Source organism: Zalophus californianus, chromosome 6, assembly GCF_009762305.2.
Source record: "Zalophus californianus isolate mZalCal1 chromosome 6, mZalCal1.pri.v2, whole genome shotgun sequence".
In the NCBI taxonomy this organism is placed as follows: Eukaryota; Metazoa; Chordata; class Mammalia; order Carnivora; family Otariidae; genus Zalophus; species Zalophus californianus.
Genome location: NC_045600.1, coordinates 113,793,223 through 113,817,385, shown reverse-complemented (window position 1 = coordinate 113,817,385; position 24,163 = coordinate 113,793,223). Strand labels below are relative to the sequence as shown.

The 24,163-nt window shown below is 53.2% G+C and overlaps 1 protein-coding gene across 2 annotated transcripts; it reads left to right on the top strand.

The window, feature by feature from the left end:
* The first annotated feature begins 1,636 nt into the window (after positions 1 to 1,636).
* On the top strand, positions 1,637 to 24,134 carry SCAMP2 (secretory carrier membrane protein 2). 2 transcript variants are annotated; one of them, XM_027571843.2, is made up of 10 exons: positions 1,637 to 1,810; positions 14,530 to 14,598; positions 15,059 to 15,157; positions 15,692 to 15,820; positions 16,926 to 17,043; positions 17,495 to 17,623; positions 18,352 to 18,511; positions 19,534 to 19,635; positions 22,285 to 22,405; positions 22,602 to 24,134. In XM_027571843.2, the coding sequence occupies exons 1-10, from the start codon at positions 1,754 to 1,756 to the stop codon at positions 22,734 to 22,736; spliced, it is 1,119 nt and encodes a 372-aa protein (XP_027427644.1). In that variant the 5' UTR covers positions 1,637 to 1,753; the 3' UTR covers positions 22,737 to 24,134. The 2 variants fall into 2 exon arrangements, with proteins under 2 accessions (XP_027427644.1, XP_027427645.1); XM_027571844.1 differs by lacking the exon at positions 15,692 to 15,820 and having other exon boundaries at positions 22,602 to 22,965.
* Positions 24,135 to 24,163: the final 29 nt, after the last annotated feature.

The window sequence follows — 24,163 nt, the reverse complement described above, 5'->3', positions numbered from 1 at the left end:
GTGGTAGAAGGAGGTGATCTAACCTATAGAGTGGAGAGGCCATTCCTGAAGAGGGGGCATCTGAGCTTGGATGAAAGGATAAGTAGGGGTTAACTAGGGTTGATGAGGGCATCGGCTGAAAGCATACCAGGAAGAGGGAACTTCATGGGCAAAGGTCCCCAAGTGGGAGGGAACAAGGGAAGTTTGAGGAACTGAAAAGCCACGAGGAGGGCTGGATAGGTGGGGGTAGATCCTACAGGACCTAGAGGCCATACAAGAATTTGGGTCTTTATGGAAAATAATTGAAAGACTTTAAGCAGTAAGGTTTAAAAAAATAAAATAATGTAATATTATTTTATAATAACATTTTTTTAAAGATTTTTATTCATTTGACAGAGAGAGAGACATACACACACACAGCGAGAGAGGGAACACAAGCAGGGGGAGTGGGAGAGGGAGAAGCAGGTTTCCCACCGAGCAGGGAGCCCGATGTGGGGCTTGATCCCAGGACCCTGGGACCATGACCTGAGCTGAAGGCAGACGCTTAACGACTGAGCCACCCAGTGGTGGCTATTATATATATATGTGTGTGTATATATATATACATATATATATATAGTAGCGCCTATTATAAGGAAGGCGCCCCTTATATAATTTTAAATAATCGATATTGTTATAATATTTTATATTTTGTCCACTTTAAAGCGATTTTTTAAAAGATTTTATTTATTTATTTATTTGAGAGAGAGAGAGCACATGAGAGGGGGGAGGGTCAGAGGGGGAAGCAGACTCCCTGCCAAGCAGGGAGCCCGATGCGGGACTCGATCCAGGGACTCCAGGATCATGACCTGAGCCGAAGGCAGTCGCTTAACCAACTGAGCCACCCCGGCGCCCTAAAGCGATTTCTGTTGACAACATAAACAACAATGGATCAATTAGAAGCCCTGTACGAGAGCAGGACGGCAGAATGGCAGTGGCTGGATTCGGTGGCAGCAGAAATGAGCAGAAAGATATGAAGAAATAAGGGTAGTGGGGAACAGCCATTACCCCATTGTTGAAATCCCTCATTCCCTTAACAAGTAATTGATGTCCAGATTCAAATCCCAGCTCAGGCCCTAAACCTGTCTGGGCTCAGGGATCCTTATCACTAAAACGATAAAACTTGACAGCAGGGGGCAAGACCTAAAAGAATCAGGGCTCAGCACGTGTGTGGGACAGCTGCACGGTCTGTTCTTCCGAGAAGAACCCCTCTGCTCGGCTCTACCACCAGAACCCTCGCCTAGCTCAGCGAAGTCCTCTTGGGTCAGGAACTCCGTCCCCCACTCCCGCCGAAATAGGCTCAGACTCCAGTCTCCTGCCTGGACCAGTGCGACTTCCCAAACTTGCCCTCCAGGGAAATGAAAGGGTTAACTTTCCGACTCTACTTAGCGGAGTTTACTCGGGAATTTTCCAACACAAATTGGAAGCTCTCAGACTACTGGGAACGTCTCCGCTTCCCTCTTGCCTGGGCGCCGCCCCTAGTCCCGAAGTGCAAATATAGGTAAGGAGCGGATGGAAGCCGAATGGCCAACCGCCTCTCTGTAGTGGGCTGGGCAGGAGGGCGGGACAGACCTCTGTGACGTCGAGGACCACGCCCTCCTGGGAGGGCGCTGCGCCTGCGCCAGAACAGCTGCCTCGCTCCCGGAAGTGGAGGGTCTGCACGGAGAGCGCCGCTGGGTCTAGGTGCCCGGAGGCAGAAGCCCTGGCGGAGCTCGCTCGTCAGCCCCCGACCGCCATGTCGTCCTTCGACACCAACCCCTTCGCAGACCCAGTGGACGTAAACCCCTTCCAGGTAGAGCCCCCAATTCAGTTCTCTCTAGTGCCGAAGGCCGCGGCCCTGACCTCTTTCGCTGGAGCGGGGAGACGTGGCGTAGGAGAGACGGGCTGTCTGCCCAATGGGAGAATGGGCTCTGAGGGCTGGCCTATAGTAGTGTCTGGGGGCGGGACTAGCAGCAGGTGGAACTGCGGAGGGGGCGGGACCCTCTAGCCACCCGGATGTCGCCCCTCTGGCTGGACCCTGCTAGGGGAGGGGACTGAAGCAGACGCTGTTAGGGAGAGCCCCCAGCGTCGGGGAGAGAAGAGACTTCAAGTGAGGGGGAAGTGTGGCTACCCCATCCCGCAGTCCTGGGGAGACATCTACCTTGAGTCACGTTAGGAAAGGGGGTGACAAGAACGTAATGAAGAGGTGGAAGCCTCTAGTGGGAAAGAGAAATGTGAGAAGATCCCAAGTTCAGCTGTCCCCTCACCCCCCGAACAGCTAAACTAGCCTACAAGGTTAGGAGACTCACTGAGATTTGCTAGGAAAGAAAGATTGGGAGAGGGTGGGGAGGTAGCCAACGCACGCTGAAATATGGACTTTATAAGAATTCCACACCTTGGCCACGGGTCTAGTTTGGACTGGGATTTGGCTAGTTGGGAGAGAGAGCCCAGGTTAGAGAGGGAGGAGAAGTGAGGGGGCTCTGAGGGTCTTGAAACACAAGAAGTGTGGTCTGATGGACCTGTGTGTGTTGGCAGGGTAGTTGAGATGTGTTGACTTTTGAGCTGGCCTGATCTTTTGAGCAAAGGATAGCAGAAGAAGTCTTCCCACTTAAAGCCGAAACCTTTCTGCCTTTGAGCTGAGGGTACAGGGGTATTCTTTTTCCACAGTGAAGGGCTGGGGCTCCTGTTAGCTCCAGATCTCCTGTGCCTCTTGTTTCATGTCTGCTCAAAACCAGTTCTAGGGAAGCTTAATTTTGCTGACTGGTGATTTATGAGCTCTGAGGTTTCTGCTCTGTCGGGGTGTCACCAGGCGCATTAACTCATCCTGCTTGTATTTTATTCTGGTCATTGGCAGCTGCTGCAAAGTTTCCTGCAGGTGAGGGGGAAGTACTTAGAGGGGTCCTTCCTGCAACTCACAGTATGAGCTTTCTCACCTTGAATTCCTTCAGGGGTCAGAGCAAAGACAAAGGAGGCTAGCGGGGAATAATTGTATACTGTCCAAGTGAACATTTTATGCCTCTTTCTTGGTCTCAAGGTATACCTTTTTAGTCAAAGGGAGCCCTCAGGGCAAATTTTAGTAGCTTGGTCTGTAACATCGTGGACATTACTCTTGCAGCTTAATGCTTCTTGACGGAACCTTTGCAGGGACCTTGTCTCTTATGTAATGCAGTCATCTCTATTAGTTGAGTAAAGAAAAAATATTTGCATCTTTTTTTTTTCTGCAAGTGCTATCTGGTAAGAGCTTGGTTCAATTACAAAACTGCTTTATAACACTGGACTTTGAGTTTTAGTAAGGATCTAGTAGTCTCTTGGAATACGTTCTGTGTAATGATTGGCTTATTTTTTCCCTGTCAGAATCAGAAATAAAATGTCTGCTGCTATCTGAGAGGCAGTCAGCTGTCCAGAGATGCAGAAAGCTTGTTGTCCCCAGTGCTAGCAGTGGGCGAGATAATTGGCCTGAGTGCTGCCCTGTATTAATACCAGCTTGAAAGTCTTAGGCTTAAACCACATCTTCAGCCCCAGGAATGATTGTGCAAACTGTGGTAAAAGTAACTTCTGCATTCAAGCGAGACAGTCTGTCCATCAGGCAGCCCCAGGATATGGCAGGACAGGAAGCAGCTGTGGTCCTATAAAGAGCAACATCTGGTGGGGAATCCTTTGTGGGAAGACGAAAGCTGGCTGGCTGTGACTCTGCTCCTCCTTACCCTGGGCTGGGTTTTTCCTCTTGGCACACAGTCCCATGGGAAGAAGGAGCTTTGGACATGAGGCCCTCCAGCTCTCCTGGAGAGCTGCCCTCCCTGTCCTTGTGATGGAAATGTTTGCTTCCCTGACTTCCAGGGCTGGGACATTGGGAGGGTGCAGCCCTGGGGTGACTGGGTGTGAGCCCAGCTTCATTTACCCAGGGTGTTAGCACAGAGCTCAGGAGAGAGCAAGGGGAGAGGCAGTAGGCTCAGAAACTGTCACACCTAGCCAGCTTTCAGAGCAGAGTCATGTGTTCTGTCCCTCCGTGGTGGGTCATGAAAGTGTAGTCCATTGTGGACTGTTAGAGCCGGAGCATCCTCAGAAATCTATTGTAACCCCTCAGTCTAGAGAGGAGGAAACCAGGACCCCAGTAAGGATGGGACATGTCAGAGTCACCAGCTAATTTGCAGCAGGAAGGAGCCCACATCTGGGGCTTTTGAAGTTCACATACTGGTCTTGAACTGCCTTGGGGTTATTTAGGCCAGCTAAAGAAAGACTGTATCTTCATCATCACTGCCCCCATTTTTGAAATGAGAGTACTGGTAGGGGTGATAGTACTAGCTAAGTGAGTTTTAGTTAGTACTCAGTAATTAGTGTTAGCTACGCAAGTTTTTTCCCCCAGTGTGTGGGGCTGGAATAATACAGATTATATTGTGCTTTTAAAGACACGTATGCTGTGGGGCACCTGGGTGGCTCAATCGTTAAGCGTCTGCCTTCGGCTCAGGTCATGATCCCAGGGTCCTGGGATCAAGCCCTGCATCGGGCTCCCTGCTCAGCGGGGAATCTGCTTCTCCCTCTCCCACTCCCCCTGCTTGTGTTCCCTCTCTCGCTGTGTCTCTCTGTCAAATAAATAAATGAAATCTTAAAAAAAAAAAAAGGATAAGAATACTCTTTAGAAAAAAAAAAGACACATATGCTGTGCTTTTTAGCAGCTTATTTCTGCGTAATACCAGCCCTGAAAGGTGTTCCCAGGGTTATGCAGTCAAATAAGTTTGGGAATCAGTCTGTATTCCATTTTTCTTGCAGACAGACAAGGCTTGTTAGTTTGTGAAAGGCTCTGAGCAATCCTACAGTAAGATATTTCCTCAACTTTATCTGACCCAGCACTTCGCAGAGTTATCCAATCATGGTGTCCTTTTTCTGCTAGCTCTTGTAATAGGCCGTGCAACTTCTGGTGTGCCTTTAAATTGACTTCTTTACCCGTGTTTTTATTCACTTCCTGCTCCCCCCCGCACCCCCTCCTGTGCTGTGGGCATGGGCTTTTATGACCTCTTCTTTGCATAGAGTTATAATTGGGATTCTTAGCAAACTTCCTGCAGCGTAAGAGCTGTGAGTGCAAAGTTGTCACAAGAGTGCAGCAGAGGTTTTACCAAACTTCCAGGAAGAAGCAGGAAACTGCAAGCCAAGGATGACCGATTTCACAACCGACCCTGGCACTCCCTCATCCCTCTGTTAATTATGGTGCATCTGCTCTGCACTCCCTGGGTATGCAGGTCCTGCTTTGGACTGATTCCAGCGCGTCTGCTCCCAAAACCTTCTCAGGAAGGCTTGTCCAGTGGTGAAGAGGGAGCGGGCTGAAGGTGGGCATTGGCGCCCCCATTGGAGTTTTCAGCAGTCTGCTGACAAGAAGGTCACCAGGCCCATGCCCGGGCTGCTTTCCTGCTGGGCATCTCTGCTACCTTGCCCCAGGCAGACGGCACCGATCCCAAGGAGGGGACGTGAAGTAGCTGGTGGTGCTTGAACAGAGAAAACCTTCCAGTGCCGTGACTTGCCAGATCGCACAGTATTACTTTCACACGTTGCCTCCTCACAATTAAAAGATAATCTCAGTGGTGTGGCTGCTTCCCAAGGATTTAAAACGTTCCTCTCCTGTGGGAGGAGAAAGTGGTGGCAGAAACGTTATTTGGGTGTGAACAAAGCTCCCCGCACAGACACCGAGGCTTTGCCACTTCCCAGAGAGGGTGGGCTCCAGCTTGACTGTAACTGCGGGAATTCTTAAAACCACCAGATGGACCTGTTAGAACTCCCTGTGGAATAGGAGCACTGTCTCAAGAAAGTTGAAAATGGTCAAGTTCTGATAGTAGGAGTCCAGACAGCTGCCAGATTGGGGGCGTGGGGGGTGGGAGTCCCCTCCCTGCCCCTCTGGCTGGCACCTGGCGGAAGCCTGGGTGCTAGAAAGCGCCTGGCTAGAGACACAGCTGAACTTGAGCCCTACACTTCTGTTTTCTTTGCAGCTCCTTGGAGTAGGATAATCCTGTGTTCAGAGCAATGGTGATATTTAACCAGGACAAACAAGGGATACTTGACACTCTTCAGAGAAGAGTGCTGTGCACATCAGCAAGGTGTGACCTGTCCTGCAGTGCTCCCTTGAGATGCGCATCACTGAGCTTCTTTTTTTTTTTAAGATTTTATTTATTCATTTGAGGCACAGAGATAAAGAGAGAGCATGAGCAGGGAGAGAGGCAGAGGGAGAGGGGGAAGCAGGCTCCCCACTGAGCCAGGAGCCCGATGTGGGGCTCGATCCCAGGACCCTGGGATCATGACCTGAGCCGAAGGCAAACACTTAACCATCTGAGCCACCCAGGTGCCCGATCACTGAGCTTCTGCTGTTCCAAAGGCCTGTGCAGGGGATGGGGTAAATGAGCACATGGCCTCCCAGAGCTTCTGATCTGGCAGGAGCGCCAACAAATGCTAGCTGTTCACAATAACACTGGCTATGACAAGGTCAGTCAAAACTTGCCAGAAGGAGCTGCGAGGGATCTGAGGAGGAAGGGCAGAGTCCTGTGGTAGACAGGCTTAGGCCAAGAGCAGAGAGCCTGACAGATAGGAAGAGAAGGCATTTCCTATTTCAGGTGACGGAGCACCAAGAACCAAGTCGCTTCTGCATGCTATGCCCCGCAGCCCCAGGTACTTCTTCCCCTCCCTGAGAGCCTGCCGCCTCTCCCACTGTGGGCCTGGGACACATCTGCTGCTTGGGGCACACTCACTCGCTTGGCCTGTCCCTCTGGTTGTTCTCTCTGTCCTGGCCTCTTTAACGCTGGGACTCCCACCACCTTCCGCCTGTTTTCAGGCTGTGAAACCTGGAGTTCTGTTCTTGACTTTGTTCTCACCGTATACCTAAGTTCTTCCGTTTACACTGTAGCCAGCACGTGGGGTGCAGGAGCAGCTGGCTCTGGGGACCCAAACAGCGATTCGGCCCGTTGCCACTGACAAAATCCAGAGGCAGAGAGATGAGTGGTGGTGAAACCAGAGAGGAGTTTATTGCAGTGAGGCCAACCCCGGGAAGACAGTGGGCTAACATCTCAAAGAAGGTCTCCAAAGTGCCGGAAAAGGCTTCCAGGTTTATCTCAGGAAAGTGTGGGACAAAGGTCGGTAGGTATGTGCCAGGTAGGCAGTGAAGGTTAAATTGCTCGTTGTCTTCAAGTCAGTCACCTGTGGAGTCTTGCTGGCTCAGGACAGTCCTTGTTGCTTGAGGGCGTGGTTTCAGTTCCCATCTCGGGACGCTTTTTCCTCGGACTCTTCAGCCTGCACCCATGGACAAGCTGGAAAGAAGAACCCAGCTAGAATGCTTGAGGTCAAAACGGAGGCGGCAAAGTCCTCTTTCACTGTGGCTTCAGAACAGCATCCTCATCCGCGATCACAGATCTAAAGCTCCAGGGGCACCGGGCTCACTCAGTTGGTAGAGTGCGACTCTTCATCTTAGGGTTGTGAGTTCAGGCCCCACATCTGGTGTGGAGCCTACTTTAAAAAAAAACAACAAACAAGGGTGCCTGGGTGGCTCAGTTGGTTAAGCGACTGCCTTCGGCTCAGGTCATGATCCTGGAGACCCGGGATCGAGTCCCGCATCGGGCTCCCTGCTCAGCGGGGGGTCTGCTTCTCCCTCTGACCCTCTTCCCTCTCGTGTTCTCTATCTCTCATTCTCTCTCTCTCAAATAAATAAATAAAATCTTAAAAAAAAAAAAAAACAGATCTAGGACTCTAGCCCTTATCTTCTCCTGAGCTTCAACCAGTATTCCCACTTCTCCCCTGGACGTTGCCAACCATTTTAAGCAGACCTAGTCCGTAGGTATCTCCAGACCAGGGGCCTCCTCCCTGCTCCCACACACCCACTCCTTGAAAAACCTGTTCCTCTTCCCCCGTGATCCCCGATCTTGCTCAGCAGTGGCACTGTTCACCAGTCACCCAAGCTAGCTACCCAGTCCCTCAACTTCCCTTCCCCCTTTCTTGCCCAGAGAGTGGCCAAGCCCGTGGCATCTCCCTGAGCAGGGCATTTGGAGTCTGTCCCCACTCCTCCACTCCCAGCTGTCATGCCTTAGTCCAGTCCTCACTGTCACCCCTGTGGACTGCAGTCCCAGCCAGTGCCCACAACCCCCCCTGCCCCGCACTCTCCTCACTGCGACAGGGATGCTGGTCTCCAGTTGTCCTGCGCTGCCCATGGGATGGAGTCCAAACTCCCGCAGCCTGGCCTGACCCCTGCTGCAGGCTGGTTCCTTGGTGCTCCTGGCTCCTCTCTCCATACTCTTCACTCCACAGCCCCTGGAACTGTCTCCTGTGTAGAGGCTGCTTTTACTTTTTATTTATTTTTATTTTTTATTTTTTAAAGATTATTTTAGAGTGGGGGTAGGGGCAGAGGGAGAGGGAGAATCTCAAACAGATACCCCACTGAGTGCAGAGCCCAACCCTCCTCTTGATCTTGCCACCCTGAGATCATGACCTGAGCTGAAAACAAGAGTCAGACGCTTAACTGAGCCACCCAGGCTCCCCTAGAAGCTGCTTTTAAGTGACAGGCTTGAGCCCTGGAAACCTGAGTCAGGTAGAAGGGCCCACAGTGACCCCCTAGCTGAATGCAAACAGGCTTATTAAGTGACCCACTTCAGAAGATCCATAAGCCCCTGCTGACCAGTGGGCTGCTTAAGACCGGGCACAGGTACCAAAAAAGGAAAATTCCATATGTTCCTATACCTCCTCACTTCCCCCCTAACTACAGCCCCCACCACTGCCTCGTGGCAGACCATCTCTCCTTAGCTGCCCTGCTCACTGTCCCCCTGCAGTGTTTTCAGTAAACTTCTGTGTCCTTGGTCCTGCTTTGAGTGAATTCTGGCCTCCACCCGATTGGGTCGCCCCACATCCTGTAGAGCTGCTGTGCCTTCCTCCTTTGTGCTTGCTAAACGCCTGTCATTGCTCAAGATCCAGCTCAGGTACCCCCTGAGTAAAACCTTTCCTGCCTCCCCTCCCTCCCTCCCTCCGTGAAGCAGTTGTTCCAGTGCGCATCCCGCCCCACCTCCCACCCTGCCTGCTTGTTCTCTGCGCTGTCCGCCTCTCCAGGGCAGGAACCAAGGCTTTTTTCCAGTGTCCTAGCCCTGTGCTTGGTGTGGGATGGTTTGTGTAGTGGAAGGAGGTGGCATGTGGCTCAGTTTGACCAGGATCATGGATGAGGAGGCCCGCTCCTGGAGGGCCTTGGGTGCCCGGCCAGGTGGTTCAGCCTCACTTTCTTGGGCTGCTCTGTACATCACTACCGTGGCAGGGAGAGAGGCCCCGCCTGCACCTTGCTCATTTGGTGGGTCCTCAGGCTCTTTTTTTTTTCCCCAAAGATTTTATTTATTTATTTGACAGAGAGAGACACAGCAAGAGAGGGAACATAAGCAGGGGGAGAGGGAGAGGGAGAAGCAGGCTTCCCGCGGAGCGGGGAGCCCGATGTGGGACTTGATCCCAGGACCCTGGAATCATGACCTGAGCCGAAGGTGGACACCTAACGACCAAGCCACCCAGGCAACCCCCCTTGGGCTCTTTTTAAAATATGTGGGTACGCATGCTTTTAAAGTAAAAATAACATAATCGTATGGAAAATTTGGAAGACAAATTAGATCATTTAGATTTCTTGCCTTTTGCAACCATTGTTCTTTTGATGTGTTTTCCTGCCAGTCTCTTTTCGTGTGAGTACTTTTGACAAAATTGTTATTTGGGATTCATATAACGAACCCTTTTCTGTATTGTACCCTGTGTCCATAACTGTGATTTTTAATGGCTGTTCAGACCATTGAGGGGACATGTACCAAAACATTGTGTGCTTACTGTCGTTGGATATTTAAGTTGTCTCCTGATTTTTTTTTAAAGATTTTATTTATTTTTAAAGAGAGAGAATGTGAGTGAGTGGGGGAAGAGGCAGAGGGAAAGGGAGAGAAAGAACCTCAAGCAGACTCCCTGCTGAGTGTGGAGCCTGACTCAGGGCTTGATCTCACGACCCTGAGATCATGACCTGAGCGGAAACCAAAATCAAATGCTCAACCAACTGAGCCACTCAGGTGCCCCTGATTTTTTTCTCCTGTTGCAAATATTGGTGCAATAAATATCTTTGCAGATACAGATCTTTACCTATTTTTATCGTATTTCCTCAGGATGGATTCTCAGGTAAGAGAGTAGCAAGATTAACTGTGGCTCTTTTCACTTGGGACCCAGCCCGCCAGTCTGGGAATGATTGCCCTGTTTTGTCATATGACACACAGCCTTGTCTCCAAAGCAAATAGGACTTCGCGGAGGTTCCGAAGTATTGGTAGCTCTGCCTGCCAGAGAGAATGCCCGAGTTTTGTTGTTGTTGTTGTTGTTTTAAAGATTTTATTTATTTATTTGATAGAGAGAGACACAGCGAGAGAGGGAACACAAGCAGGGGGAGTGGGAGAGGGAGAAGCAGGCTTCCCGCCGAGCAGGGAGCCCGATGCGGGGCACGATCCCAGGACAGTGGGACCATGAAATGAGCCGAAGGCAGACGCTTAACGACTGAGCCACCCAGGCGCCCCTGTTGTTGTTGTTGATGAGCGTTTATTTAATGGGTTTATTTGGAGCCTGAAATAAATCCTACTCGGGGAGCTTGGGTGGAATGCAGGATGGAAAAGCAAGGAAAAGTCACAGCTCAAGCGCAGCCAGGACCTGTGACGTGGAAAGTGGCTGCCAAACTGGAAACAAGTGTGTTTTTCCCAGCCCTTCCCGGCCGAGCTGCAGCCTGCCTGCCTGCCTGCCTCTTCTCCCTCTGTCCCCAGACACTGCAGCCACACGAAGGGCTCCCCTTTCCCCGCGGTGCTGGGCCTCTCGCCCCCTCCCTGCCTTTCCCTCCCCTCCCTTCTTCACTCAGCGCTGGGCTCTTGTGCTGTGCACGCATGTCCCTGCCAGGATCGTCCGTCATTGGCTCCGGGAGGTCAGGAGTTGCACCCTCTTCGTCTTGGTGTGTCCTTCACACCGTGACTCTTCCCTGAATGAAAAGAACTGAGCGCAGGTGCGTTTTCTTTGTTACAGATTCAAGGAAGGGCATTAGCCGGTCTGAGTCCTTTGTGTACCAAGGGGGTTTTAGGTTACCTCTCTATAGGTGAAACTCAGCTCTTGCCACCCCTTGAAATAACTACTTGACCCACTTAAGAGTCAGCTGGTGCTTGGTGAATGGGGAAGGAGGTTGCTGCTGTGGACTTCTTATTTGTGGTTTGGAGTAGAAGCTGAGGGTCTTCATTCAGACCAGTCAGTGTGGTCCTTAGTACAAGACTCTGCATGTCTGCTACCATGGGTGTTCCCCAAGGACTTCCTGAAATCCAGGAATAGAAAACTGAACAGAAACAGTTGTCCTGGTCACTCACGTGCCCTATCAGTGTTCCTCAGGAGTGGGGTTCCTTCATTCAACCACATGGAGCGCCTTCCATTTGTCTACTGCACCAGGCTTTGGGGGTGCACTGCTGAACAAGCCTTCCCCTCTCAGGCTTACCACTGTGTCCCTGGAGATAGACAAATTCAGGATCCGGCTCAGCCACTACCCCTGAGATCTTGGACAGACTACTTCCTCTTTCCGAGCTGGGGCTTTCTCCAGCTGCAAACTCCTCACAGGGTGGTCATGGCATTGAAATGGGAGGGGGGTTGTAGCTTTTCTCAGCCAGGGCTGCTCAGCTGAGCCACAGAGCACAAGAAGCTGGTTGAAGTGATGGTTTTCTCCATTCTCTCAAGGATGGATTAGAACCAGGACTATTGTAGATACGTAGGAGAGAAGTCAAGTCATTGCAGACAGTGGATACCTTAGGGCGTTGGGCCATAATTCTTTTGAGGAACCAGGGTGAGGAAGGCTGGTAGAACCTTAATTTCTTTCTTTCTTTTTTTTAAGATTTTATTTATTTATTTATTTATTTGAGAGAGAGAGAGAGAGAGAGAGAGAGAGAGAAAGAGAGAGAAAGAGAAAAACAGCATGAGAGGGGAGAGGGTCTGAGGGAGAAGAAGGCTCCCTGCTGAGCCGGGAGCCCGATGTGGGACTCGATCCCAGGACTCTGGGATCATGACCTGAGCTGAAGGCAGTCGTTTAACCAACTGAGCCACCCAGGTGCCCAAACCTTCATATCTGACAGCTTGACACAGTGGCCAGTTTTGGCGTGACTAGAACTTCACCATAGCATCACTGTGTAAGCCTGGCACATAGTAGACACTCAGTAAATGTCAGCTCCCTTCCTCCCTCATTAGGCCTGAGCTGCTCATCTTTCAGAAAGAGCCCAGGTCTCCCAGAGTGTTCCAGGCTCCTCTTCTGAGGCAGGGTACTTCTGGGCCCTGGCGCTGCTGCAGTCATGCAGGCGCCCCCCAGCTTTCGGGCCCTACCTCCCCAAGAAAGTGGAGGAGAGCACGCAGCATGTACTCTCACACATCACAGGAGCTTCTGCTCTGCATCGGGCCCTTCAGCAAGCACTAGGAGCCAGAAGTTTGAACTAGACACAGAAGCATCTGGCTGCAGAGGTTACAGCCTGCTAGCGGAGGCAGTATTTGTTTATGGTGAGTCTGGTGAGGGGTCCAGGACCAAGTGTTGAAGATTTTAGAAAAAAGGAGGAGAGATCACTATAGGCAGAGTAGTCAGCTCGCTTACCCCCAGAATCCTCTTCTGGCTGACCTTGGTAAATAAAGGAAATGACCTCTCTTCATGATCTGGAGGTTGCTTGTTAAAATGTGTGCATGTCAGGCAGACATGTGGGCCAGCACCCGAAACTGCTACCAGAGCCACTCCTCTGTCGTCTGTCCTGTGATATAGACTTAGGTAACCAGTTCCTTGGATGGTGGATCTGATTTCATTGACTTCAGCTCACCCAGTCTGCTGTGGCTTGGTGTTTTGCTGAGTCGGAAAGGGGAACAGAGCCTGAGCCCCACATCTTTCTTGCAGGAAGCCAGCCCAGTGATTCTGGGAGAAATCTGCTAGTCATTCAGCCAACGAATAACCTCACGGCCAGTTCCTCCAGCTCAGGTGGCCTTCTGAACCTCACATTGTCCAAGTGTGTCCAAGTTTCAGGGGCCACCAGACGGGGATGGTGTCCAGCAGAAAGGACATAGCCATGTGGCCTCCTTGCAGAGGAAATTGGGTGGGGGTGCAGAGATAAGGTACGTCCAGAGAGAAGAAATGGGTTGGAGGTGTGTGCCCAGCCCTGGGCTAGGCCCTGGGGCCAGCCAGCCAGTCTCACCAGTCAGGAACCAGAGGCCCAGGTGGGAAGATGAGCATTGGTGTGTGTGAAAAACATGAGAGAGAACACACTCACCACTGACCCTTGGTTCTATGATTGTACAGAATAGGGAGCCAGCCATTTTGAGACCTCAGACAAGTACAGCACCATGGTGAGGGTCTGTTTCCACATCTGAGATGTGAGGGGGTTGTCCTCTGAGGGTCTGTCTAATGTGAATATCATATTTGAGAATCTGTTTTGTGGAGGTGAAGCTGGGCCAGCAGGACGGGAGCATGTGGACCCTAGTGAGGGATGGGGGTTGGGAGGGTTAGGTACATAAGAGGGGGGGCGGGGGGAGGCCTTGTAACCGGAGCCTTGGCAGAGTCTGACGTCCTGGTGCCCATCCTTCACAGCTGTTTCTCCCAGAGCCCAGACACCGCCGCCGAGCTGGACCTGAGCCCCGTACCTATTATGTATGGGGAAGGGGGAGGGGAAGGGACAACGGAGTGACTGGAGGGGGCAGGATGAGGCTACTGGCCACTGGCCCCAGGCCAGCAGGGAGGCTGCTGGGGTGAAGGAGATGACAGGGGGTGCTAGGTAGCCCTAGGCCAGAGGGCTGGCCTTGGCAGAGGTCAGATGGGGAAGGGAAGACTCAGGAAGGAAAACTCAGAAGAAGACTGTGTTCAGAGGACATTTTTGCATTTTTTGAAAAGAATCCAGAAAAAAACCCAAAAACATTCTCCCGGCTTTTTATCTGAGCCCTTCATGCCTCTATTCCCAGCAAGTGTGTCTGATTTAATAAAATCAGCATTGGCAGCCGGCATCATGTTTTTGTTCCAGAACCTTAAACTGTCCTTTAAAAAAGAAGAGGAATAAGTGCTTCCTGTAAAATAATAAATACAACAGTTAAGAAAGGTTATGAAGTAAAAAAGTTTCTACCCCTGCCCCCCCACCAAAAAAAAAAAAAAACCAACACCCCAGTCCCTGGAGGTAAATACCGTGAACCGTTCTGAATCTGGAAAGGGCACTAACAAGGACATGGGTGGTATCTATTCCAAGGTCTCACAGTGGGAAGCTTGCTCTCGGTCTCTTCTGGGAAGTCATCGGGGCTGAACTCTCCTCCTTTTCCAGAAGGGGAGAAGAGACCACAGCTCTGATGTGGCAGGGGCTGGGCACAGGAGCCTTCCGAGAGGCTTTTCAGGGCCCCAGGGAGGGCCTCAGCAGTCTCCCTTCAGCCAGGTATCCCTGGGAGAGGCCAAGAGATGGCGCTGTCCCTCCCCTTCATCAAGGTTCTCTCTTCTCCCCAGGCATCTCATGGCTGTTTTTTGTTTTGTTTTTACCTTTGCAGGATCCCTCTGTGACCCAGCTGACCAGTGCTCCGCAAGGTGGCCTGGCTGAATTCAACCCCTTCTCAGAGGTTGGTGAGCATGCACTCTTTCTGAGTGCTAGATCAGCACTCAGATCTAGGTCTGGGTCCTAGGCTGGTGCTAGATTTCTGGGGCAAGGAGCCTTGGCAGAGGCAGAGACAGCTCTGAGAAGCTTCAGTCCTCAAAGGGATAGTCCTAACATGAGGTTGGGGTGGGGGGAAGGGTGAAGAAGTCACCAATTCTCCCCTTGGGATCTGTGATCTGGGCCCCACCCTGAGGAGAGCAGGGCAGTGCTGGGGAGCTGTGGCTCCAGCAAGGCCAGGGGTGCTGGGGGAAGCACCACATTGCCCAGCGCCTTAGGCTTGATGGCCAGGAAGCCGCAGAGGTAGGCCCAGGCCTGCCCCCGAGGGGATGCATGCAGGGGCACGTCACTCACCCTGCTGTGGGTTTGCCCCCGTGTGGCTGACTGGTGGAGGCACTCACCCACCTCCTTTGGTGTGTCCCACGCAGACAAATGCAGCGACAACAGTTCCTGTCACGCAGCTCCCTGGGCCCTCGCAGCCAGCGGTTCTCCAGCCCTCAGTGGAACCAACCCAGCCAACCCCCCAGGTACTGTTGACAAAGTTTAGCCTCTCCTTTCCCGCAAGAGAAGCGCCCAGACCAGTAGCTGAGCCCTGAGATTGGGGGAGGGGGTGGACAGAGGGCCTACATTCCTGGCTCCCCTTCAGGGGCCCTCTTGATCATCTCTTTGGAGCTGGGCGCTTGCACATGGAGGGTCTGCTCAGCCAGCCTAGATCCTCACCCCCACCCCACTACTACCACCAAAAAATAAGCTCTACTTACCAGTCTGGAGTTCTTGGTGTCTTCAGCGGAGCATTTGCCCCTGTTGTGCCATTCCAGGTCCTCCTGGAACCTTTGGTTTGTTCTCTCTTACTCGGGGCCCAGAATCTCTCTCTCTTTCTCACTTTTCTTTTTTCTACCTCTTTTATTCTTGTCTTCCTTCCTATTTTCCTTTGTCCCTTCACCAAATACTGTGAATCTTGTCTGCCTTGTCCTGACCCTCTACTCTGTCACCTCATTGCCCCGTCCTGTGTTCCCCATCGCCCCGGTGAGCATGACCCACCGTGGAGTTGTATGTTGCAGCTCCTGCTTAGACAGGCCAGCAAGTTCCTGCCTACCAGATTCCTGGCAGTGAGTGAGCTCTCAGAGAGGCAGATGCTACTAGGAGGAGATAGTATTCTCAGAGACAGCTACATGCGAAAGCTTCGGAAGGTAGGCAAAGTATAGATGAGCGTGAGTGAGGGCAAGGCCCGAGCCGGGCTTTGGACTCTTGTGGGCCCCAAGCTGCTCCCATTGTCTGACCGGACTTGGGAGGGAGGGCTAAGACCCTCAGCAGGGTCCAGCGTGGTCAATTCTGGGCCTGCTTTTGCCCGCAGGGCCTGAAACTTACTTCCCGAAGTCAGCCTTAGCTCTTCGGAGAACTCTTTTGGAGAGAGTGAGGGAGTGAGCGTGTGTATGTGTACACGTGCACACACACACACATGTATGTACACACACACCTGGGTTGTCATCCTGCAAGATGACTGGTTTGATATCCGCTCCCTAAGGACTGCAGACCTCCAGAGGAGCCGGGTGCCAGTGGCTGTAGCACCCGGCAGGAGCGGGGCCCGGGGCCCTGGGTTGGAATGCCTCATGTGAAGCTCCCTAGATGCCTCCCTCGGAGGCCTTGCTCTGCCTGGACAGGGAATAAAGCTTGGACTCTGCACGTCATCAAAGCCAGGCAGAGCAGGGCCAAGCCGAGGGGGCTGGCCTGGGATGTAGCCGGTCACAGGTCAGGTGGACGTCAGAGGGCCGCTCCTGGGGGTGGGGTGGGGTGGTGCTTAGATCCCTGAGGCCCTAGGTGCACCTTGGTCCACCCTGTGTGCCTCCCCTTGCACTCACTGTTAGCAGGTTTGCACCGTGTCCCCCTCACACGCACACCCTCCAGGCTCTTCAAGTGAGGTGTAGCTCTCCGGGTTTCTGTTTACAGGTTAGTCTCTCGTGAGGCCGTTTTCCTTTTGCCGTTACCCCAAAGGTCACTATAATTGAACTTTGCCTGGCTTCCAGAATGGGAGATACTTCTCTCATCTCAAGCTCAGGGAGGAAGGGGAGACAAGAGCCCTGCTTAAGGCTGGTTAACACCTAAGAGGACAGAGGTGTCGAGGCAGTAGGAGACGGGCCACCTTGGCATCTCTGTGGTGGTCTCTGGTACCCAAGACACCGTGGGGCTGGGATTGGCTCTTCCTGTGTGGGGCGAGGCCCTTCTGACTTCTGCTCGGGCTGACACTATCCCTCTGTCTCCCACGTCCGGCTGCCCCCCACCCTCCGTGCCCCCCAGGCCGTGGCCTCCGCAGCACAGGCAAGCCTGCTCCGGCAGCAGGAAGAACTGGACAGAAAAGCAGCCGAGCTAGAGCGCAAGGAGCGGGAGCTGCAGAACACAGTGGCCAATTTACACGGTAAGGGAGACTGCCGGCCTGTGGGCCAGTGTGCCTGGGATAGGAGCCTTCCCTGAGCCTGCTTGGTCCCGGGCAGCCCTGGAGCTCTGTTGGGCTCTAGATCATCCCAGTGGCGCTGGTGCCAGTGCCGGGAAGAGCAGCGAGGTGGAGGCTGGGAGGCCCGCAGCATGGTCCTCGCGGCTGCAGATGGTTTCTGCATTCCTTCCCAGCTCACTTAGGCCCTTTTGCTCTGTTTGCCAGTGCATTTGGGATCCATTATCTTGGAGTGGGCTTGTGGGTATTCGTGCCCCATCCCACTTTGCCCATCCCACTCCCTACTCATAGCGACCCTGACTCCCACTTGCCGGTGCCCTTCTGGGAGCCCTGGTTTGGCCCATAAACTGCTGGAGCGTGCACCCCACGTGCTGCTGCAGAGGCCAAGCCTGACCTCATTGCCTCTTTGCGCACACAGTGAGAGAGAACAACTGGCCGCCCCTGCCCTTCTGGTGCCCTGTCAAGCCCTGCTTCTATCAGGATTTCTCAGTAGAGATCCCTGCCGACTACCAGCGGATATGCAAGATGCTGTACTATCTCTGGATGTGTGAGTCCCGCTCCTGCCCTCTGAGCTCCAGGACAAAATGGGCTGTGACTCCCGAGCCCTGTCTGCTTGGGTTGCTCCTCACCGCAGACTCCAGCCTTCCTCAGTGCTGGCCCAGGGTTGGGGGCGGGGGGGCCTTCTGCCCACACGATTGGCCTTCCACGGTCTACTCCCTGTCCTGGGAGCCTCCCCGAAAGGGCCCACTCACCCCAGTTCACACCACAGATCGAGTAGGGTGGGACTAGCAGGAGGCATTAGAGTTCCTATGGGGCTCATTGGCCGTGAAAGGCCCTCCTTAGGTGAAGGCCTCCCTCCCCACAGGCCCCTCGGCTCCTAGGAGTACGGGCGGATATAAGACTCCCTATAGCTCCACTGTGGGCCCTCCAGGGCCAGGGACAAGAGTCACTGAAAGAAAGACTTCTTCCCCAGGGATCAGCCCTTGAGTCTGCATCCCCACCTCCAACCCCTGCCCTCCTTCATATGCTTGGGCTGTCCCCTCACTTAGGAACTATCACTATCACTTAGGAACTGGTGTGGTCCCTGGTTTTGCTGCCCCAGAAAACCAGGATTTGGGAGCTCACCCTGCCTTGGTGCAGACTAAGGACTGGGGTTTCTGCCATTGCCCTCACTGTATGGACCTCACGTCCTCTCCAGGGGGTGGTTTGCCAGGCCTGGGAGCCCTTCCCTCCCCTCGGCACCAGCCCATCTGTCTCTCTCCTCACCCTCCCCAGTGCATTCGGTGACTCTGTTTCTGAACCTGCTTGCCTGCCTGGCCTGGTTCTTAGTTGACAGCACCAAGGGAGTGGACTTTGGCCTTTCGATCCTGTGGTTTATCATCTTCACCCCCTGTGCCTTCCTTTGTTGGTACCGACCCATCTATAAGGCCTTCAGGTGAGTGGGGCTGGGGCAAGGGAGGGAGTATATGGCTGGTATCCCAGGTAGCAGGCCAAGGGCCTTACGCCCAGGGGCCCCATCCCAGTCTTAGAGCAGAATAGGATGGTGGGGCAATCCACTTTCCCATTCCCACCCACAGTGGGAGCAGATGGGGGTCAGGAGCCATTTTCCTGAGATGTTGTGCCCACGGTCTGTTCTGGGCACTGTCCTTGGACTAGGCACTGCAGACCTAGAGAGGGGTCCTTGCGCTCCCACCTGCTCCCATGCTATCTGATGCTCTAGGATTTCGGTCACTAGGAAGAGGGCGGGGCTGCCTCAGCTCCCTTCTGAGGCTTCAGGGAGTCCACTTTGATAAGCTCTCCATGGCTTATCGCTCCTAGCTTGTTTCCGCCTCTCTCCTGCCTCCCCAGTAACTTTCTTGAGCCTGCTGAGTGCAGAGCGGTTGACTAGAATAGATACTGTGGGCCTGAGCGGATCCACCTCACAGACCCCTCGGGTGTGTGCCATTGTGCCTCCGAGTTGCTGCTTTCAGGCCTGGGAGCCTAGCAGGCCCCAGGGAGGGGGCGGGCAGTGGCCGAACCCATGTACTCCACAGGTCGTACGCCAGCCCTCGAGGACATGGAGATGGACTTTGGTCTAGAGTTCTGTGCTCCCCAAATAACTTTTCTTCCACCCAGGCCAATGGTTTTATTATTAGATATTTATATCTATCTCTTATGAAATGCAGATATGTACCCCAGGAAATGGACCGTTAGGCTCTTTATGTTGTCCTCTGGGGAGGAACTTTATTAGCTCTTTGAGTAAGGGGTCAAGCATTGACCCCTCAAACTGGAGGACAGTGAGTGGCAAGCCCTCTTTGATTATGGTTGTGGATGTCTGTGTTCTCTGGACAGTGTGTTTGGTCCCCTGGAGCTCTGTCTGCGCTCCCATCCTGGCTCCTCATGCCATGCCGAGCAAGGAATCCTGAGGAGTGAACCCCAAGCCCACTTGTGACTTTGGATTTCTCCCTCTCTCCACAGGTCCGACAACTCTTTCAGCTTCTTCGTGTTCTTCTTCATATTTTTTTGTCAAATAGGGATCTATATCATCCAACTGGTTGGCATCCCTGGCCTGGGGGACAGGTGAGACCTGGGGAGCGTGAAGGGATGATGCTTTGGAGGCGGCCTGGCCTCTCTTGCCCTGTCTGCTCGCTCCCACAGAGCCCTCCCGAGGACCCGTCCTCCACCCTGGCCGGGAAGGTGGGGGGCGGGCTGGCTGGTGTCCTCCTCTGTGCCCCCTCCAGTTCTTCACCGGTCACCACTCGCTGCCTCGCCTGTTCACCACTTTCTGGAGTGTCGTGGGTGGACTTGCCCTGAACCCTTAGGCTGCCAGGGCTATATCCCATGGAGGATTGCAGCCTCTTCCTTTGCTCCTGCTGCGCCCTCCCAGAGGCTGGTGCTACTTCTACAGGCCTCAGGCGAGCCCCCAGGTTTGGGCAGCTGCCGACAGAGGCCCTGGTCTTTTGCAGACTCTGCTGTGACTTTGTCCAGAGGCCCTGTAATGTCAGGATGAAGCCCTAGCCTCTCCTTGCTTTGAGCATAGAGCTGGCTTGAGTTTCCTGGGTACTGGAGTCCTCAGCTCAAAATTAGCCTCAAAAAGAAAAGCTGCCGGCTGATGTTTTCCTTTCTGCCCCAGTGCACAGGGAACATTACAGAAAGGTCAGACTGCCGCTTGGCTGAGAGCCCGAGCCCGGAAGGGCTGCACTACTTTGGTCCCTTCCCTCCAGTGGAGCTGGCAAATGCAGGGCGGAGGGAGGGGGCTGACTCACCTTGCGCTCCGAGCGTGCCCACTGCCCTCCTGCCACCCCTCATCCGTCTCACCCTGCTGTTTCTGGGCTGGCCCCTTTCTCTTTGAAAATGTCATCACTCACTACCCTCACTGAGATCCTGGAAGACAGGCTGTGGCCTAAGTGCTCTTTGCTTCCCAGCCCGGGAGTCAGAAGGCTTGAGTTCTGGTCCGGGCCTGCCCCCGCCCGCCCCCCGACACACAAGCTCAGCAGCCTCAGCAGCCTCCAGCTTCCCAGTGCCTCCCCCACCTCACCTCCCAATCCCCATGGCTGGATGGATAGAACCCCCACTTTCTTGTTATTGAGTATAAAATACACAGAACATAAAATGTATTGACCACTTAAACCATCTTAAAGTAAAAAATTTAGTGGCGTTTAGTAGAGCCACAGTGGTATGCGGCCCTGTCCGCTGTCTAGTTCTAGGACATTTGTGTCATCCCCGAGAGGAGACTCTACTCATCAGCAGATCTCCGGCTCCCTCCTTCCCGGAACCCCTGGTGGCTGTGAAGCTGCTCTTTCTCAGTCTCTCTCTGGATCTGCCTACTCCGGACATTTCCTATAGATGGAACTGTACAGTATGTGGCTTTTTGCACTGGCCTCACTCAGCATGATGTTTTTAAGGCTCGTGTTGTAACACGGATCAGTACTTCAGTACTGATCAATATTTTTTTATGGAGTACTCATCCATCCGCTTGTCCGCACATCAGTGGACAGACCCTGGGGAGGTTTCCACCTTTTTGCTGTTGTGAACAGTGCTGCTATGAACATTTTTGTACAAGTCTTTGAATACCTGGTTTTGGTTCTTTTGGGTATGTATCTGGAGTGGGATTGTTGGGTCACGTGGTAAGTCTGTGGAGGAGCGCCCCGTTTCCCTTGGCAGTGTACGAGGGTTCTCACTTGTTTTGTTCCCAGCCTAGCGGTGTATACACACCCAGCATGGAGCCCAACATGGGGCCCGAACCCACGACCCCAAGACCAAGACCCGGGTGCTTCACCAACTGAGCCACCTGGGCACCCCTCTCGCTGTGGTTTTGATTGGCATTTCCTGAATAACTAATGATGTTGGCCATCTCTTATGTGCTTTTTGGCCATTTGTGTTTCTTCGTTGAAGAAATGTCTGTTCAGGTCTTTCTCTAGTAATTGGGTTGCCTTTTTGTTGTTGAGGTCTTTATATATTCTGGATGCTAACTTATCAGATTAACACATTTCCCCCTTCTGTGTATTATTTTTTCATTCTTGTGATAGTGTCCTTTGATGCACAAAAGCTTTCAATTTTGATGAAGTCCAATTTTTTTCTTTTGTTGCTTGTTTTCAGTGTCATATCTAAGACCAGTGCCAAACCCAGAGTCCTGGAGAATGAACTGTTTTCTTCTTAAGTATTCTATTTTTAGCTCTTATTAGGTCTCCAGTCCCTCTTGAGTTAATATTTTTTACATTGATCTGTTGTCTGTCCTTGTGCCAGTACTGCATGTTTTTTTTGTAGAAAGTTTTTAAGTCAGGAAATGTGAGAATATCCCCTTTTATAGATAAGGACACTGGGGCTCAGAAAGGTGACATGAATGACTGGAGGCAGAGGGGCTGTCCTGAGTCCCGGCAGGAGGAGCTGAGGTGATCGGATGAATGCAGTGGGTTGGCCAGTGGTCCTCTTTCCCAGAGGGCGGGCTTCAGGAGTGAGCAGCCAGGCTTTCCATGTCCCCTAGAGCAGCAGGAAAAGGCCCTCCCCTGGACTACTCCTGTCTGAGGGCAGCGTGGGGCCTGTCAGCCTTCACAGAGGCCTGGCCGCTCACAGGCCAAGGGCTTCTGGCCCACAGCTCCGTGCTGCAGGGAGGTGCCTGGGTGGTGGCTGGTCAGCCTACAGCGGCCACTTAGAGAAGAGCCCCTCACGGGGACCTCTAGGGCCCACTCTCACTGTGTCCCCTCTGGCTTCCTGCTCCCCCCTTTGCAGTGGTTGGATCGCAGCCCTGTCTACACTGAAGCAGGACCACTTGGCTGTGTCGATCATCATGATGGTGGTGGCTGGCTTCTTCACCCTGTGTGCCGTGCTCTCACTCTTCCTTCTGAAGCGGGTGAGTGGTGGGTGCTGGGCCAACAGCAACCTGAGGAAGCAAGGCACCTCTTTCCTGCCTTTGCCTTGGGGATGCCCATCACTGGAGGCACTTGAGCCCCCGGGTCCCCAGAGGTCCGGTGACTGTCACCAGGGTTCTGCGTGGGAGGTCACACGGGCCCCCAGGGCACACTTCTCACCGCAGCCTCTTTCCTCAGGTGCACTCCCTGTACCGCCGGACGGGGGCCAGCTTCCAGCAGGCCCAGGAGGAGTTTTCCCAGGGCATCTTCAGCAATAGGACCTTCCGCAGCGCTGCCTCATCTGCTGCCCGAGGAGCCTTCCAGGGGAACTAGTCCTCCTGACTCTCCTTTGTCTGCCCCAGCCTTTTCTCTTGCCTGCCTTCTAGCTGCACTTTCCGTGGGTGCCTTAAACAGTGGTTATGGCCAGCACAGACCTGGGGAGGGTCTTGCACGGTCCTTCCTCCTTTCTCAGCCACCAGCTCTCCATTCTGCCTGAGGGGAGGGGAGGGAGGGACAGGGACTATTTTTTTCTTTTTTACACAAGAGAAAAAAAAAAAGCTGTCTTTCCCTCTCTGGTGGTGGTTTGGTAGGTTCGAAGCAGCGGGACTGTAGTTCACTTCCCCTTGCACGTGTACACACACGCGCGCACGCATCACATACACGTACACACTTGGAAATCACCAGCTGACCTGGGCCCATGCCAGCTGGAGTTTTATTTCTTCCAGGATCCTCAGACTCCACTCCTCCCCCAGTAGGCCTGGCCTGAATCTGGCTCCACAGACCCAGCCTGTGGCTTCCGCAGTCCTGCCTTTCCTTCCTGCCCAGGTTGGGGTGGTCTCCCAAGGGCTCCCCTTTAGATGAGCTGCTGTCCAGGTGGATGGAAAGCTCTGTCCCCCAGATCACTCTGAGGTGGTCTCTGGGCTTCCAGAGCCTCTGGCATGGTCGCTCCCAGGCTCTTCCCTGCCTTATGTTTCTCACAGATTTATAGCCCTTTAGTACCCCCTGCACCGTCCTGGTGTGGGAGGCACATGTGCCCTCTGGGGTCCTCTCTGAGACTTATTGAGTGTGCAGTGGGGTTGGCTGGGATTTGGGGATGGGGAGGGATGGACATTGACCCCAAGTAGTCCTGTCCAGCCTTTGACAGTTGTCTAGGAAGGTGGAGTCTGACTGTCCTGGTGTGGTTTGGCCCTGTTTTGATTTCCTTCTGAGGGACAGCGGCCCTTTGCCGTGGCCTCAGATTCTACCCCACTCTGCCTTCTCCCCTCAGCAATATCTCATGTGTATGACTCTTCTTGGGGGGGCGCCGAAGAATCAGTCCAGAACTGCATCCCTCATGCTGGACTGATGAGCCACTTTTCCGAGGGTTCTCCCGTACCCCCAGTAGAACCTAGGTCACCTGTCACTGGCCCTGGGGATTCCTCAGGTGTGTCCATGTGACGGGCACCTGGGATTACACCGATAAAACCTGCACCGTGTCCTCTAAAGGCTGTATACAGGGGTGGGTGTGTGGACTGAGGGGACTTCTCAAAAAGCTGGCCAACTGCCTGCCTCTGGGACCTGGGGCCCACCCTGAGGCAGCGTGTAGACTGCCAGCCCCCTCAGCACTAGAGCCACTGAATGACCATGGTAGTGACCAAGGTTTTGTAAACTTTCTGGTATTTTTTTCTTCATGTACAAATGTATATGTTATGTCTCAATTTTTGTGCTTTAAATAAAAAAGACGTTTTCAGACAACACTGGTCCTCATGTCTGGTGGACTT